At 46.0% G+C, this 18,309-nt stretch overlaps 1 protein-coding gene across 1 annotated transcript in view; it reads left to right on the forward strand.

Annotated features, from left to right (window-relative positions):
- The window catches only part of ZNF704 (zinc finger protein 704), a 210,981-nt gene that overhangs the window by 148,183 nt on the left and 44,489 nt on the right, over positions 1 to 18,309 (forward strand). The window contains exon 3 of the mRNA XM_023648396.2: positions 16,028 to 16,131. Within this exon, the coding sequence (XP_023504164.2) occupies positions 16,028 to 16,131 (104 nt within the window). The remainder of the gene's footprint in view (positions 1 to 16,027; positions 16,132 to 18,309) is intronic.

The following is an 18,309-nucleotide window of genomic DNA, read 5'->3' on the forward strand; positions in this document are numbered from 1 at the left end:
TGTGAGCCACTCGTTCACGGCTTCCCCTGTATCCACATGCTTATCTGTCTCCTCAAACAGTTATAACAGATGAATCCTGCATAATTTGCTTTTGCAGAAGTTGTGTCATTTACTTAGTGTTCTGTGGCCCCACCCTTTCAATTTCACCAGCTTAAAAGGTAAAAAATCTGGGCCTCAATAGTTGAGGTTTCCACTATCCCCTGGGAACCCTACTTATTAAAAAATTATGCTATGTTCTGCCCTTTAGCACATGGCCACTGAAAGACAGGTTATAAATTTTGAGCTCCCCAGATTCTCCCTGAAGTTTCTTTAAAACAGTGAGTTTGTAACCTGTTGGAGGATATGCATCAATTTCAGCAAGATACAAAATAATATGATTTCAGTAATATACGAAATCTTGTCTGCATGTATATATACATTCTTCCTTCCTGGTACAGAGTTTACACCTGACCTGCCATTCACAGAGGGTTTCTCTCAGTCTAGTGTATGTGACCAAAACGTCGTTAATCCCAATATCCATGAGACTATTGCTGTTTGCTTCTCTTCACTTCCGTTGCCACTGCTGCTACTGTCAGAACTGTCACTGTCATCGGGACTGTCATTGGTCTCCACCTGCCCAGTGGCTGCTGAGTCACAGCCTCTGACATCTGTCATCAGCAGGCCAGAACACGCACAGCTCTAGAACCAATTTGGATGACAGCTGGAAGCATCCTGGGAACCACTGTGGGTGGCATCAGGAAGAGCTGTGTTAGCCTAGGCCTGAGATCCTGGGGGCCTCGCAGGGCTGCAGTATGCCCCACGTTCACCAGGGTGAGCCTTTGCCCATTCAGTGGGTGTCACTGGTCTCCAGCTTGTGATCAGCTGCACTCGCATGTCGGGCACCCTATCCACTTGCCTAATTGTCACCCTCCTTCCCCAGCATACTGGGTAAAAACACTGCCTTAGTTCAGGCTGCTTTAACCAAGTATGTAGACTTGGGGCTTAAACAACAGACATCTATTTCTCACAAGTCTGGGGCTGGGAAGATCAAGATCAAGATGCCAACTGATCTGGTTCTCGGTGAGGGCCCTCTTGCTGGCTTACGGGTGCAACCGTCTGGCTCCGTGCCTCCTCTTATTATCATAAGGGCACTAGTCCGTCATGGGGCTCCACCCTCATGACCTCATCTAAACCTAATCACCTCCCAAAGGCTGGACCTCCTAGTACCATCACGTTGTTGTTAGGGCTTCAAATATGGATTTGGGGAGGAGACAAACATTCAGTCCACGACAGACACTTCCTGTGGTGTCCAGCTGCCTGGCTGGGAATCCAAGCTCCAGCTTTACCTCTTTGTGCCTCAGTTTCCTCATCCCTAAAAATGGGGATAACAATAATATTGGCTTCATAGAATTAGGAGGATTAACTGAGTTCAGTAAAGGCTAGAACAGTGGCTGCATAAATGTTAACTGTTATGATTTATTTAGGGACGTGGATTATACCCTGGATTTGACCCAATAGGACCATAACCCAGGTAACTCTTGGGCAAATACTGGCGTGGGCCTCGAACGGTTCTAGAGACTGGAAATCCTCCCAGATGCTTTATTTAACTTGACTGTCTTATTCCTCTGTACCATGACAGCAAGTGTAAGCCATGCTTGGTAAGGAAAAACACATTTGCAGACAGCTGGTCCTCAAAGAATGTATCTCAGGGAAGCTGCTGAAGGTGTCCCACCTGGGGATTTTTGAGCTTTGTCTAAAAGGAACAAGATCCCCGTGTTAAATTGTATAATCACCAAAAAGAAACAGTACTCATGGAGGGCTTGGAAGGGCACCACTCAGATCTCCTTTCAAGAAAAGCTGCTGCTGTGGGAACTCAGTTGGTGGACAGTCTCCGACCCCCTGCCAGTCCTTTGCATCTGTGACCACCAAGACCATGAGCTTCCTCTAACGGGCAACATTTGCTCAGGAGACCCCATCAGATCGAGCTGAGTCTCTATTAGAACTGCTCCAAAGTACTTCCTACTCAGTCCTTCCTTTCCTCACTCCTTTCTTACAAGTGTCAGACCTGCCTGGTGGACCGAGGCCTTCTCGTGCTCCCACCCTCTCTATTTTTCATAGGCATTTTCCCAAAAAAGTTGCTTGCAGAACTGAGCCTCTTGTGGTGACTGCTTCGTGGAAGAGTCAAACTGACATAGCAACTATTACTACCTCTCTCAACTTCTAGAAGTTTTGCCTGCCCACAAATGAAAGCAGGCGCTTTATTTCTGTCTCTGCAGGATGAAGCTTCGTCGAGATAGCGTCCCAAGTGGGAAAAGAAATGTTAGTGGAGTTAGTGATGTGTCATCCTGAAAAGGCTTTTTTCTCCATATTTTCATAATCATTTTTAATTGGCTCATTTTCTCATCAAATTTCAAATAAATCCAGATTCTCTAGTCTGTATGCTTGTTAATTCCTTATCATAAGCTCATGGGTTCATGTCAAGTATGTACAAAGGCAAATTTAGAAGCCTTCCTAATGATTGAAAAAAAAAAAAGGAAAAGAAACAGATAGGTAACCCCTGAGCTGTTGACTGTAGAGGCCTATTTGCATTTGAAATATTTAGAACTTCATAATAGCACAGAATTGAAAGATATCTGGAATGGGTAATTCCACCGTAGTTTAATCAACGTGCTATTACAGTAAGTGCACCTTTAAACCATAGCTCCACTCGTATGACAATCTAAATGAGTGAAAAATTTCCAGCAGAGGTAGAAATTATTATTTATACCCGAGAGCTATACAGTTGTTTTTAGTGATGCTTTGTACATTAAATATTAATTCCAGCATCCTAGGCTTATAAGCCATTTATATTGTTTCCAGAAGAAATGTGAAATAGTAGCTACAATGCTTTGCTTTCCCTGCCCTGTAGACCTCTCTTGGCTTGAGCTTAAGCTGTGTTTGGCATTACTAACCTGTATTCATCCATCCCTTATTACAGGAAACTGGATATGCCCAGCCGTGTTACTGATCTGCTGTTATGCACAGCAGTAACCTTTGCATTGTGTGCCTGCCTATATCAGTTTCTCCTGCTTATTCCTTTGGGGAAGTCATGTTCCTTATGCACAGAGTATAAACAGCTAAATGTGCAATTGTTCAGCCTTTGGGTGTTCAATAAGTAGTTTGATTTCATAGCGCTTAGACTCTACTATTATAAACAAATTTAAGAATGATAGAATTACCATTTTCTCGGAACAAGATACCTAACTGATGGTCTGAATTGATCTGTCATCAAATAATAGCTGTATGAATCGATGGAAACATATATTAGTAACATGGTTAACATATAAATGAACGAACGTGGGAAATAGAGCCAGCAATGTTGTGTGGCTGTGAGAATCCTCCATGGGCAGCTTAGATGCTCCCACTCATTTCTCAGAATCTGGACGTCCAAGTGCCTTGTGTAGAACATTGACAAGTTGTGGGGCAAGGAATCCTGCCTAAAGCAATACTTCGCAGGTAATAGACATTATTGAATTGAAGTGTGCTTGAATTATATTAATAGGAAATTATGTTCAATAAAAACCAGCTCCAGAAATAAAATTACCCACAATTCACACCTTAGGAAAGAGAACCATTGTTTGGCTCATTGATCTGAAACAATCGATTTAAAATGAGGGTAAATTGGTACACTTCTAGCCTGTGAAACTAAAGATAAATGATTAAATAAGAGCAAATATCAGAGTGAACCATATGAAACTGCCACTTTTGTGGATAAAAAATAGTGAGTATTGGCAATTTCATATAGTTCAACCTAATAGTATAAAAGAGTCATTGGTGTAGGGGTTAGAATTTGGGTATATGAATTGAATTGAAATTTAATCATTCAAAACATTCTAAGCATATTATAAAAATTGTATTTAAAGAAGATCCATAGAGAATCGTTTTGAAAGCAAAACATTCTTTTTTAACATAAGTAATAAGCCTATAATTTAATCTATTTTTGTCAACTTGAGATTTTATATGCTATGTTCTCATTAATGTAAAATCATCCATATATATTAAAGAAATTGTTTTTATTATAACATAATTTTAAATATAATACAGAAAATCTAAAATGAATTGCATTTAGTTCACAACTATATTTCAGTTATAGAAGATGACATGTACGTCTCAAATTTAAAACAAGGTTACAGAGATGATAATGAAACAGCATTAGTGTGTGGAATGAAGACCCCGTTGGCACTGGAATAAGGCAGGCCTGGCTGACTGGCCAAGTGCCCTTAGAAAGATAACAAAGTCTCCATGTTTGTGAAATGGGGCAATAATATCAACCCATAGTACAATTAAAAATACTGTACATAAAGTGTCTGGCATTAATGTTAATGCCAATAAATATTAGCTCAATAAATATGAGCTATTATTGGAAAGAAGATGCATTTTTTGAAAAAAGAATACATTCTTTTGCCTTTTTTAAGCCAAGTCTGGAACTTAAGCAGCTTAAGAAGAGATTAAGTCTTTTTAAACTTTATTATTTTTTTAATCTAGAGGAAAAAATCACCTTATTTTTCTCTAATTGGCAAAAACAGAAAACACTGGATTTGTTTTCTCCCAGCTGTCCTCATGAAATAACTATTATCACCATAATATGGAGCTGGGAGTTCTTTACATTTTTGAGACCGGCCTGGATTTGCGGCCTCCCGGCAATAACGTAATTAACCCCACCAAGACGTCCGGAGTGCCCGACGTGGACACGAATAAGAGTGAGAGAGGCAGTTTCGGTTACAGTTGTCTTCCTGAGGACAACTGTGGCATCTATCAGTCAGACTGCTAACCTGCAGGCGGCCTGGACACCTGGGGTTCTTGAACCCCAGTAGCCTGGGCCCCACGCCCCTGCACGCGTGGCAGGCTCTGCCCAATGGGGATCTCCCCAGGACCCTGGGACGGACTGGCTGACAGCCTGGACAGACGGAAGCCCAGCCAGAGCATCCTGAAACATCCACGAGCACTTCCCCAGAGGGTCGGACAGCTTTGCTTGGGCTACTGCTGAGTAGCAGGTAGACGCTTTAGTGGGACAGAGAAGTGAGACAGGACTTCACCACCCCAGACAGCCGAGAAGAAAGGGGCTGGCCTCCTCGGGCAGGAGACAGGGTCTGGAGGGACGGTCACCTCCAACTCCCTTCATCTCTGCCTCCACGCACAGAGCACACACGGGTTCATACGGAGACACTCAGGCCCAGACCCAGGCATAGAGATGGACACACACACACACACACACGCACACTCAGACACACATACTCACACAGATATGCACACAGAGACACTCACACCTAGACCCAGACATGGAGATGGACTATACACACACAGATACACACACTCAGACACACATACACAGATGTGCACACAGGGACACAGAGAGACACTCACACCCAGACCCAGACACAGAGATGGACACACACACAGACAGATACACACAGAGACACACATACACAGATATGCACACAGAGACACAGAGAGACACTCACACCCAGACTCAGACACGGAGATGGACACACACACAGATACACACACACACACACACACAGATATACACAGACACAGACACACACAGTCACAGAGATATGCACACAGATACAGACACAAAGAGACACACACACACACAGGACATTGACACAGATACACACACACACAACACACTATCACAAGAGGGAATTTGATGTGTTCCCTCTGGTCTTCTCTCCGGGTGCCTAAACGACAGCCTCAGAAGGGCACTCGCATGTGCACGGAGGGCCTTGTGTTGGAGAGAACCTTTAGGATTGCAGACTGGACTTCTGACTCCCGGGAGAACATGTGGGCTGCAATCAAAAGCACCAAACCGACCAAGCAAAAAGGCGATCCCGGGATGTTCTTGATGCTTCCCGGGGCCATGCTTTGCAGCCTGCTCACATCAAGAAGTCCGCTAATCACACAGAATTGTTTTCAGGGGAGTTGGAACTTATTGTTTAATAATGTTACTGCTGCCGTTCTAGAGTTCACTGATGGGTCTGCGAGCCTCTGTGAACAGAGAGGAATCCTCAGAGACTCTGGAACAGAATCAATTTTGCGTAGATAGGCCAACATTTTTTTTAGGGCCGGTAAAAAAATATTCGTACGAATGATTTATTTAGTAACTGAATTTTTGAGGAACTGATTTCCACGAGACGATATGAATAAATTACCAGGTCTAATAAGATGGGATGGAGAGAGCAGAGACCAGCAGCACAAGTTTTCCAGATGTTTTCTGTGCTCCCCCCTGGCACCCGTCTGTGACTGTTGACTGCCATTACTTAATGCTGATTTGTCCAAAAGCCCTTTGTTAAGAACTTAACCTTCAGCGAGATTTTGTGCTAGGTGTTGGGAGCAGAGAGATGCAAGAGTGAGTCTGATCTACGACAGGGGCAGAGGAGAGGGCACAAGCAGTCCAGACGACACAGTACAGGAGTGGGGACGCCTGGCCCGGGCTGGCAGGTGTATGCAGCTTCCCAGGGCTAAGACTGAGCTGCTTTGGGAGGGTGAGTGGAAACAGGCCCGGTGGAAAGAGGAGCAAGCTTGTTCCGAGCAGAGGGCAGAGCTCATGCAGAGGAACGGAGAGGAGGGTACCTCATCTTATGGAGGATTGCCGGGGGTTGGGGAGCTGCCCCACGGAGCAGCTGGGATGAAATGGGGGGAGCGGTGGTGGGGAGACTCGGCTAGAGAGGGCCAGGGGCTGCCTGCACAGCAGTCTTATCCGGAAGGCAGTGGGGATGCTCCCGAGGATGTATTTCTCCACGGCCCCATTGCTGGGAACGAGCTGTTGCCCCTCCACTCTCCGTCAACCTCCTGTTGCTTTGAGGTGTTGTCCACCTCTACCCTTCCTTGATGACATGCTGGTCATTCACCCTTTACTCATAGTTTCCTCTCTTCCCCAATCCTGCCATCATCCTGGATGACATCGGTGACCATCCTATTCACAGCCTCACCGTTTGTGATCCAGTGATCTACTCCGCCTTTATCCTCTGCTCCTACAGCCACACCTTGGGCCCTGCCCTCTTCCAGAATTCTCCATATACCGAATCTCCACCTCTGGTACCCCTCTCCTGCTCATAACCTCTTGTTCTTCCAGCTTTCTCTCTCTTTTGCTTCCACCACACGTTTGTTGACCTCATCAAGATCTCTGGTTTCTCTCCGTCTGCTCCCCCATCTCTCAGTGCTCTCCGCCCTTCACTCACTTCCTAATCCAGCCAAGATGCCATGGCTCTCTCTCCAAACACAGTTTTTCCAAAACCTTCCGCTTTCGCGCGCTCTTATTCATTGCACCCCCCCAGCACGGCATTAGTCCCTCAGCCTGCCCTCACACACTCCTGCTCCAGGCTTCTTGGCATGGCCATCAGACTCCATCTGGTCACCACCACGGCAGAAGCAAGGTTCCCAACCTCAGAGGAGCCGTCACTGCCGCCTGGCTTTTGGTGTCCTGTTCAGGTTTCTCTTCTGTTACCCATAACAGCGATTTCCAACCTTCAGCTCTCCAGAGACCCCCTCCCATTCCCCACAGAGAAACGTGTCTGCCTCCGAGGAGGGCGTTAAAGCAGAGACCGCCAGCAAGAAACATCATCCTCTTCCCAAGCCCCACACCGACCAGTGTGCCTGCACCCAGGCCGTCTTTGTTCTCCTCGCCCCAGTTCTATGGCAGTTGCTCCTCCTTTCACCTGAAGTTCATTGCACCTGAGCCCAGGACCCCACTCCACACAGACTCAGGAAAGACCTCGTCCGTGTGTTGCCCCTTCCACTCCCTCTAACGTTCTGCCTGCTTCCTTGCTGCGGTTTCCAGGGGCCCCCTGTCCGTCCTGGTCCGGCTCAGTCTCTCTCCATGCGTGATGCTGTTAACCTGTCCCTCCTTGACACCCTCTCCTCTCTTGTCTTCTCTAACCACTCTCCTCATGTCTTTTCGACCTCCCTGTCTGTTCCTGCATAGTGTCCCTGCATGCAGGTGGGAAAAACAGCTCAAGCATGTTCGTAGACTGAGGGAAGAAGCAAGTGGGAACAGGAGGGAGGAGCGAGGCCTTGGAAGAGGGTGAAGATAGCCCGGGTGGAGGCATGGCTTCAGACAGGAAAAGCAACACTTGACCCACCTGGGAGCCTGAAGAAAGGTGCTAAAAAGTCAAAGTGTGAAAAAGGTCATGCCTGGCGGCCTCGCTCTTCTCTCAAATGTAGGAGGTAAGCGTGTCTGCTGTTTGGGTTGGCAGGAGTGCAACTTTGAAGAGAGAGGTGAAGATGTGGAATAATCCTGGGTGCAAATGGAGGTGTGTGCTGACCGAGCACAGGTGAAGGACCTGTGGAGGCCAAGCACAGGCAGGATCTGGGCAGAGGATGCATCCCCTCAGCAGAGTCTTCAGTGTTTTCCATCAGCACCTAGCTGCCCCAGAGCAGGGGAGTAGAGAGCAGCCAGGGAGGATCCAGCCAGGGTCTGGTTCTTCTGGGCCAGTGAAGCAAAAGGCCAGAAAGGCCAGGGATTCAAGGATGCTGATGAAAGACGCATCCAGGCGATCAACCAGTGAACCAAACTGCAGGGAAGAAATAGATGGCAGCGGGCTGGTAACTGGGGAGAAAACGGAGGAAGTGGGAGCCTGGCTGTCTCTGCGGGATGGGAGGGCAGGTGCAGTGGCACTGAGACAGGGTGAGCTCGAAGGAAAGGAGGAGAGCGTGAGGTTGGAGTAGAGCTTGGGGCCAAAATCTGGGTTTGTGTTCTTGTTTTTATTTGTATGATGGCAATTTCAAATATGCACAAAAGTGAGAGAATGATCTAATGAATCCCTCAGTACTCGTCACCTGGCTTCAACAGTTATCAACATTTTGCCCATCTTATTTCGTCGAATCATCCCCAACTCACACTTTTGAGGGTGGGAAAGTGGGAGGCTGTAGTATATTAAAGCAAATCCTAGTTTTCATGTTATTTCACCTACAAACACTTCAGTAGGTAAAACTGAGGTTTTTAACCTGTGAATAGTTCACTGAAATAAGAGTTCTGGTAAAGGATGATGATAATAATAATTATTATCTATTGTTTAGTATATGCTAGATATTTTACATACATTATTTAATTCTTCCAAAACCCTATGAGGTCAGTATTATTATCATTCCCATTTTATAAAGGAGGAATATGAAGGAGTGCAAAGCTGCAAGATTTGCCTAAAGTCACTCGACGAGTAAATGGGGTTGCTGGGGATTAAACCTTGGTCTGTCTGACTGCAGTGTCCTTCCTCTGCACTCTGCTGAGTGTCTTTGGGGCAAAGGGCACAGAAATTACGAAGTTGTTGGATGCTTTCAGTCTCCTAGGATCATAATTCCAGGTAAGGTAAAAGTGATGGCCATAATTTATGTGCCAAGATGTGATAACTATTAGGGGAGAGAGGTGCTGATGGAAAGGCTGGTTGATGCCTGAAATAGGCAGCAGGAGACAGCAAGATGGCTGCAGAGCTGAGCCTCAAAGGACCAGGGGTTTTCATATGAGGGTGAAAAGGGATGGTCTCCTAGGGGAGGCAGGTCAAAGGCCAACACCCCCACTTGACCTCAGTGGGAGTGACAGGATGAGTAACTCAATGGGAAGGAAGAGTGACCCTAGGGGAGAGCCATGGTGAGGACATGTGAGGGTCTATTTACCGTGGAACTTGGGAGCCAAAGGGCAGAGCGACAAGAGCCAGGAGAGAAGTCAGCGGTGGGAGCATCCAAGAGGAGCATGGCAGCAAGTGGAAGAAAGGATGGGACTGAATGTCATCTTTTCAGCCAAAGTGAAATGGACATCAAAGCAATTGCCTAATTCCATGCTACTCAGCGTGTGGTCTGCGGACCAGTGCCCGTCTGCAAACTCTGTTACCAGTCCATGATGAGCTAGGTACAGAAACTGAGAGGAAGCCACAGTTTAGAAATTTGCATAGCAATTTGACATTGCAACAACTTCCACAAGCCAGTTGTTCTTGTAATTTACGAAAGTACCGATCCATGCCAGATTGGAAATTTCTTAAAAATGATCCTCCACCACAGGGAGTTTCAGAAGTACTCATCTGTATTGCCTTATGTATTATGCCGCAGTTGCTCTGATTTTCCCGTCTTGGTTGATCAAGGCCAGTGGATGCTTTATTGCAATGGGCAGCTTCCCTACAGTCTTGAAAGAAACAACAGCCAAAATGAAATTGGAGGAGTTAACACTGACAACTTTTGCTACAAGATTCATTGAGAAAGGAAACAAAGTTTTTGTGCTTAATCACATTTAATAGTTACTGAATCCACTTTTCCAAATTCTTAGTAAAAGCTTTCCCAGAATTCCAATATTGGGGATGGTTGCTGTGGCCTTTCCAGTAGAAGAGATTTTATTTTCAGACTTTATTCCTTGTTTTAGGGTTACTACAAGTTTTTAAAGTAATTGAACTTGGTCTAGACTGCAGATTTCGGTAGTTGCTAAGGAACTGGATTAGTGCTAATCTAAGGGATGTATTATCCATTTTTATTTCCATTTGTTAGTACTAAACTTCAATTGCAGATAAATGTCTTTGATGGCTCTGCGGGTGTGAAACATTTCTCTTAGCTGGTGAATTAGCCAGGGGAGGCCGTGTTTGTATGTACCGTCCAAGCAGATGACATTTGGGCATAAAGTGGCTCAAAAGAAGACAAAGGCTCCTCATGGCATAAATAATATAAACACAGGCCCCGGCCCAGTGCCCAGGCCCTGACCAGCAGCGCCTACCCGGGCACTGGCCCCGGGGCCTGGGGGTTGTGTCCTCTGATGCTGCACGCGCTCCTGCTTGCCTCTTCATGTCGCAGATGATGTCATCCTGCAACCTGCTGCCACAGTCACCAGGCAATCAATTCCACAGATAAAAGATCAGTTGTCAGACTAAGAAACTCATTTTCCACATGGCAGCCAGAGGGAGCTTTGTGAAAAGCAAATCTGATAGCATCACCCCAACTGACCTGACCTCCCCCAGCCCCACGCTGCCTGAAACACTTCAGTGCTTGCCAGGGCCTTGAAGATACGGATGAAAACCCTTACAGGGCTCGGAAGGCCCTCCCTGGGCTGTCCATCTCCAAGTGCATGGTGCCACGCTCAGCCTGCCCGTTCCTCTCGGAGGCAGCCTTGCCTCATTCTCGACCACCACCCAGAGCTCGTCCTTGCCCTCAGCCAGGCCCCCCCAGGGGTCATTCCCAGTCTCCCTCAGCCAGGAGTCCTCCCCTTAGCCGGGAGCCCTGGGTGGGTCCTCATCAATGCATACCACCCCTTCCTGGCATCTGTGATGGCTGCAGGTTCACGGTTATGTGTGTGTGTTTGATTAAGATCTGGTTCTGCAATACACTAGAGCCAGGAGGGCAGAGGCTGCTGGATTATCATTGAGACTGTGTTTCCAGGATGCGGAAGAGCCCGCAGCATGGAGCAAGGACTCCAAGAGCGAGGACTGAAAGCAGAAAGTCTTAAACGTGAAATCCGAACGGCACTTCAGCCTTTGGCTCTTTGTAGACTGTCCTTAAGAGCCACTCTGTCACGAGCTGTGTCCATGCCAAGGCGCTTCTGGGAAGCTCTGCTGAGGCCTAGCAGCTGCCCCACCCTGGGCCAGGTGTCACCTCTCACGCAGTGACTCCCGTGAAGTCATAGCGGTTTGGTTCTCTATGAAAAATACCACCACCACCCCACCCCCCAAAAAAAGAAAGGCGCAATTGCTAGTGCTGATGCTGAATAAGAAGAGTAAGCAAAGTAACTTCATGCTTTCCTCTTTCATGGGGGTTTATGCTATGGGCGTAGTCCTGAATTTGAAGGTTAATAATAGCAAGCACCATGTAACCCTGACTATGGGTGAGGCTATGTGCTGCTGCCTTGCGTATATTTTCTCATTTAATCTTCTCAACAGATTTGTGTGTGTGTGCATGCTGAGAAAGATTAGCCCCGATCTAACATCTGTTGCCAATCTTCCTTTTTTTTTGGCTTGAGGAAGATTAGCCCTGAGCTAACATCGTGCCAATCTTCCTCCACTTTTTTTTTTTATATGGGGGTCACCACCACAGCATGGCTGATGAGTGGTGTAGGTCTGTACCCAGGATCCAAACCCACGAACCCAGGCCACCAAAGCAGAGCATGCCAAACTTAACCACTACGCCACAGGGCCGGCCCCTCAATAGATCTATTTGTATCTTTCTTTTACAGATGAAGAAACTGAGACTCAGAGATGTTAAGTAATTTACCCAAGGTCACACAGCTAGTAATGGCAGAGAGTGGATTTGAAGCCACGTGATCTAACACATTCTGGAGCCTGCACTCCTAACCATTACCTTTACCTCCTCTCCCAGAGAGGTCCAGGACACATCCTTGACAGATATCAAGGGAGTTCTGTATTCGTAGACCAAATTCTATCTGTTCATAGAAGGACGGTTGTCCCTGAGTCTAAAACTTTGGGTTTGAATCAAGAGTTAACTAAAAATAGCTAAATAGCCTACCTTTACTTTCTTCCCTTTCCATCACATTTTCCATGTTGACCCGTTTCTAAAATACAGATTGATCATCTGTCTCTCTCCCAGGTTCACGAATGTTCAGGGGCTTCTCTCTGCTTAGACGAGTCTGACAAACTACTCAGCCTGGCACAGGAGGCCACGTGGTCTGGCCCAGGCCCAGGCCCCTCTCGTCTCCCACTAAATCCTTCCAGCAGGACTCCTGAGCAGACCACAAGCCAAGGCCTTGCCTGCTTCCTTGCCTGAGATGCAATTTCTCCCATGCTGAACTCCTACCATCCATTGAAGCCAGGTCGACCTGAGGCACAAATAGCATATAGAATGACAATGAATATTACTATTATTTTTAAATAATTCTAAATATTACTAAGTTCCGTAATACTCAACTAAGCCTGGGAGGAAAGAGTCATTGAAAATGGTCCCAGCCTTTTGTAAACATCTGATTGGTAAGGTTTTCAACAGCAGATTCAAATTCAATTTCAGATTAGGAGAGAATATTTCCTATCTCCTCCGGTGGGTTTTTTCCTCAACAACTCTAAATCCACCAGCAGGCCTTTGCCGCAGTTTTCTCAAAGTGTAACAGATTCTACTTTGTATATCATCTCTTGGTGTTTAATTATAAGGATTTGAATTTGCAGCACCAATTAATCAGTAATTAGATAGTACTGTACCAAAAGAAATTAAACAAAGATAAAAACAACAACACAACTGCACGGGCCATATTGTCTGGTAGTGTTTCATGCAGCACGATAAAAATACTCCCTGTGAAATACAGGTTACCTGAAGCATTCGCAGGATATTCCTTTGATTTTTTTCTTGTTGTTGTCAGTGACCTCCAATGCCAATGGGAAACTTAAGGTAATCCAAATAGAAAAACACTCTGATTACAATAATGTTTATTCCTCTTTTCACTCTTCATCAGAAATCTGCTTTATGACACTCAGTGATTATTTTGAAATGGAGTGGTAGACTTTGGCATTGCAAAAAAATTGCGTGCTTTATAATGATACACTGTTGATTTTCATATTTAAAAAACGCATAAATCAGCTTTTGAGTTAACTATCAATTAGACCTCTAAAACAAAATGTTCACCTTAGATATGAAAAATCAAAAAAGATACAAAGCAGACTGGAAAAGTAAAGGCCCCTGAAAGCAAGATGTAGAAGAGGAAAAGGCTGGTATAGCGAGTCCTTTTGGGGGTCGGGGCAGCAGGCGAGGGGACCGGCTCCCGACAGAGTCAGGCCATCTCCCCGTGCCGCACTCATGGGCCTCTCCTCTTGGTTCTGAAACCTTTTGTTAATGAGAGAAAAAGAAAAGACCAGACCGACAGTCGGAAAGAGAAGTCAGCAGCTCCTGTAAGTCAGTCTTGGGGGAGATAGCAGAGCGGCCCACACAGGGGTGGAGGGGTCCTCCCAGCTGGGCTCTGGGGAGGCAGTGGGGGAGTCCCAGGGTCTACACAGCAGTCTGTGTAGCAAGCCTTTGTCCTTCGAGGCCCCCAAGGTTCTCCTTCCCCCTCTGACTTCCCTCCTCCTTGTCCCCTGCTGGCAAGACAGAGCCAACAAAACTTTCCAAATTACCTTAAAGTGCTGGAAGCCCTTCCTCCGGTGCTGTTTCAGGAAGCTCCGTTTCTGTAAGAAATTGGCCTCACCTTTACTCCCAAGTACGAGGAGCTTGTAAATTGTGGATGTTGTAAAATCTTTTAACGGTTTGCCAAAAGAACGAGCAATTTTTTCCCCTAAGTGTATGAGATTGTCTTGAAAACTTCTGCAGAGTGAGTTTCATTGTGTACTCTCAAGCTTGCTTCCTAGATGTGTTTTTAATTGCCAGTCTCTGAAAAAAAGTAATTTGTCTTTTGATGGAACAATTAGCTGAGAAAGAGCACAAGGTGCTCTAAGAAGAACTATAAAAGGAAATTTCAAAGATTCCCATCTTTTGGTACCTTGAATTGAAAGAGTAAGCTTTGCTTAGCAATTTAGCATCATGGTGGACATTGGAAAGCCAAACTGTCACAATGTTTATAACTTCATGATGAAACTACGCGAGCAGCCCCCTACACCAACATTGGGACCAATTTGATTGTTCTCCAGTTTAGGAATCTCTTTCCCACTGTGTTGTGAAGTGATGCTATGAAGTTTCTATCTATGAGAGTTCATTGCTTTTACAAATTATACAGCACACCTGTGAATGAAAGCCACATTTGTCAACGCGACAATTCATTTGTCAATATGGCTTATTAATCCTGTGTCGTGCTTCTTCAACTGTTCCCTAATTTGAAAATGTTCGTCCCTCGGGAGGTGGTACAATTTATCTGATGTCAATGTACTACGTAAATTTTTGCCTCTCAATATTTACTTCTTTATTGAAATAAGCTTAAACAAGCTGGCTCCAGTTCACAATGGTCATTATCTTATGAACCTTTATTCAGGGTTAAGTGGCCAAAATTAATGAACCAGAGGAAATTCTTCATCTCAATGGATGGTTACCAGTGGTTCTTAACTTTAACAACATGGTAACTGACCTCTCCTTCCTCTAGGAGAGGGGTAGCAAAGCAGAGCACTGGGGTTTAAACACCTTAATGGCATTTCTGCTCCGCTCTCTCCCATCTCAGTAAATGGCTCTAGTTAATGCTCAACTCAGACACCTGGGAGCCATCCTGGATTGCTCCGTTTTGCTCCTCTCCCACACCCAGTGCGTCAGATCACCTGCCACTGCCCCCCCCAGTCCACGCCGCCGTTTCCTCTTGTCTTGACTCCTAGCAATTATCTCCTGACTAGCTTCCCTGCTTCTATCTGCCTTCTCCATAATCTATTCTCCATATAGCAGTTCACGTAATTATTTTTGAAATACTAATCATATCATGTCATGAGGCCCGCTTAAAGCCTTCCAGTGACTTTCCATTCCACTTAGAATAAAATAGAAATGCCTCCCATGGCCACAGGACCCACTTAGCCAGCCCTGCCCCCTCCTCCCCTTCTTGCACTAATTGGGTGGTTCTTCCAATATCCAGCTCTTTCCTGCTGCCTTGCCTTTGCATGGCTGGCTCTTCTGCTTGGACGGCATTTCCCACCCCTCAGGCCTGACTCCCCCTCCCCCTTCACACTTCACCTTGGATGTCACCTCCTCAGAGAAACCTTTCCTGACCACCTCAAGGGCAGCCGCCCACAGTCACTGTCCATCTGTTAGCCCTTCGTAGCACTTGTCACTACCAAAAACTATTCTCTTCCTTTTCCTTTGTTTACTGATAATTGTGTTTCTCCCCACCAACCTTGTCTGTTGTTCCCCACGCATCACCTGTGCCTAGAACAGGGTCTAGCCCATTAGTCCACTCTCAATAAGCACTTATTAGATGAGGACCAATGAATGATCCTTCTCTTCCTAATACTGTAGGATTTTGACTGGATCTCTTAACTTCTGCACTTCAGCTCCCTCATCTGTACAGTAAAGCTAACAAAACATTGCATTTTCATGGGGATAAGTTAAAGGAGGAAATGTGTGCAGTAGCATGTGGTACAGGGTGTGGCCAAGAGTGGATGCACAGTTAACAGTGTCCCTCTCTGTTTTCCAGGAAATCTTCAGAGGAACTGGACATGGACAAGGTGACAGCAGCAATGGTACTAACCAGCTTGTCCACCAGCCCCTTGGTTCGAAGCCCTCCTGTGCGACCGAATGGTAAGCCTGGGGTATGGGGCCTAGGGAGGGGCCCCTGGACACCAAGAGCGGGGTCTGTCGTTGAGGGAGTCTCATTCCCATCAAACACCGTGAACAGTTAACTCTCACTCAGTAGCAGGAAGCAGGGGAGATGTGGAAGAAATGGAGACCTCAGAGTGATCAGCTTCCTCCTCATCTTCCCGGGAACCCCACCGCATCTCATTCATACATCCATCCATTCAACTCACGTTTATTGCGCTCCGTCACCTTTCCGATACACATCTTTGTAGTACTCATGTTCCTTTTTTCCCAGGTAAATGGAAATTGGTCTAATGAACTTATTTTCCCCAGCAATACCTCTGTTTGATTGGAGAGGTGGTTGCATCAAACAACTCCCAAGATGAAATATTTTTGAAAAAGCATTCTCCTGGACTCTTTAATGAAATAGAATTATTTAATCCATTCCTTCATTCAATATATATTTATCAGGTACCCTGCTAAATGGTTTGAATACATCATTAAAAACAATCTCCGTACTCCCAGGAAATGTACAATCTCTACAGGAGAAACAAGACTATCAATCATAGCCATATCAATGGCTAGCATTTATTGAGTACTTACTATGTGCCAAGTACTAGGCTTGCTTTATCTCATGTAATTCTCACAACAACTCTATGAGATGTTGTTATCACTATTTTATAGATGAGTACACTGAGGCACGTGGAGGTTAATTGACTTGTAGATAACAGAGCTGAAATTCTATTCTAGTATCTTTCTGATTCCAGGTCTGCTCTCCTAGTCATGATGTAATATTGACTCATATAATTCAATAGGATAAATCTGGAAGGCAGTAGGAGATGAAGCTGGAGAGCCTGGCAGGAGAAGTACCGAGAGGGGCCATGTATGCCTGGCTGGGATTTTAGACATTACTCTGAGGCTGTGGGAGAGCTATGAGATGACTTCAGCACTGGGAAGTTACAGTTGGGTTTACAAGCAGAAACAAAAAAACAAAACCCTATGGGTACCTGAACCTTGGGGATCACAGTGCGAATGAACAGGGCCTAATTGAGGAATGCAGAGAAGGCAGAATCAATAGTACTTGATGATGGACAGAGAGGCAGAAGGAGAGGGCGTGACGAGGCCCACTTCCAGGCAGTTGGTATGCTTCAGCAGGAGGCCCATTCCTCCTGAGACAGGGAACAGAGGCAGAGGAACAGATCTATTGGTGAATGTTTGGGCAAGGGGCGGGGGTTGCTGAAAAGACAATGGGTCCAGTTTAGTAGGCAATACATGAGGATCATTCAAGGGTCAGCACCCGGTGGAGATTTGAGTGGGAGCTGAGAGAGAGATCTGGGCTGATGATGCAGAATTGGAAAGCAATATTTGAAGCCATGAGAGTAGATGAGATCACCCTGAGAGAGTTGTGTCAAAGCAGAGTGCGAAGAGAGGATGGCTAAGGGGGAAGTAGTAAGGCTCACCATCATGGAAGGGATCAGCAGAGGGAAGAGAGCCCAGGAAGATCCTGAGGGGTGAGAGAGAGGTAGAGGACAACTGGGACAGTGTGCTTTCAGGGAAGCCAAGGGAACAGAGTGTTTCAAGGAGAGGCATCTGATGCTTCAGAAGGTCAGTCATGGAAAGGACTGAATTCTGCATCAGGTAGGTCATTGGTGGTTTTGGCAAGAGCGTTCACTGTGGACTGTCCATGGGCAGAAGCCAGACTGCAGTTCCCTGAAATGTAATGCACCGAGACCACTGAATGAAACTCACCAGCGAGGGAAAAGCTTCTCTTAAGAGCCAGACTAGTCAATGAGGAGATGGAGCTATGGTTCCCACCTAATTTGGGTGAAAGCATGAGGTATTAAAATAAATTTGTTGACCATCCAGCGAGTCCTCACCAAAACTTACTCCAATCCAGTTAAGTGGCAAGAATGACCAAGATGCTGGGAATTCAAATCAGTACCGTGAATCAGTAGTGCCCGCTGTCATGATTCACCCCAAGCTGTGGTGATGTCACCTCTTTACACAGAGTGGATAAGGTGTCCTTGAGCTGAGCCTGACCATTCCTGTAGGACGACCTGACCTCTCTTATCGGGGCCTCTTGGCAAACAGGAATCTTGATTTACCTTTCTCACTTCATCCACACCACAAAGAAAGACTACAGGAAAAGCAAAACTGAAGGCACCCCCAAAACCAATCGTA

This window comes from Equus caballus, chromosome 9 (assembly GCF_041296265.1).
Source record: "Equus caballus isolate H_3958 breed thoroughbred chromosome 9, TB-T2T, whole genome shotgun sequence".
NCBI lineage: Eukaryota > Metazoa > Chordata > Mammalia > Perissodactyla > Equidae > Equus > Equus caballus.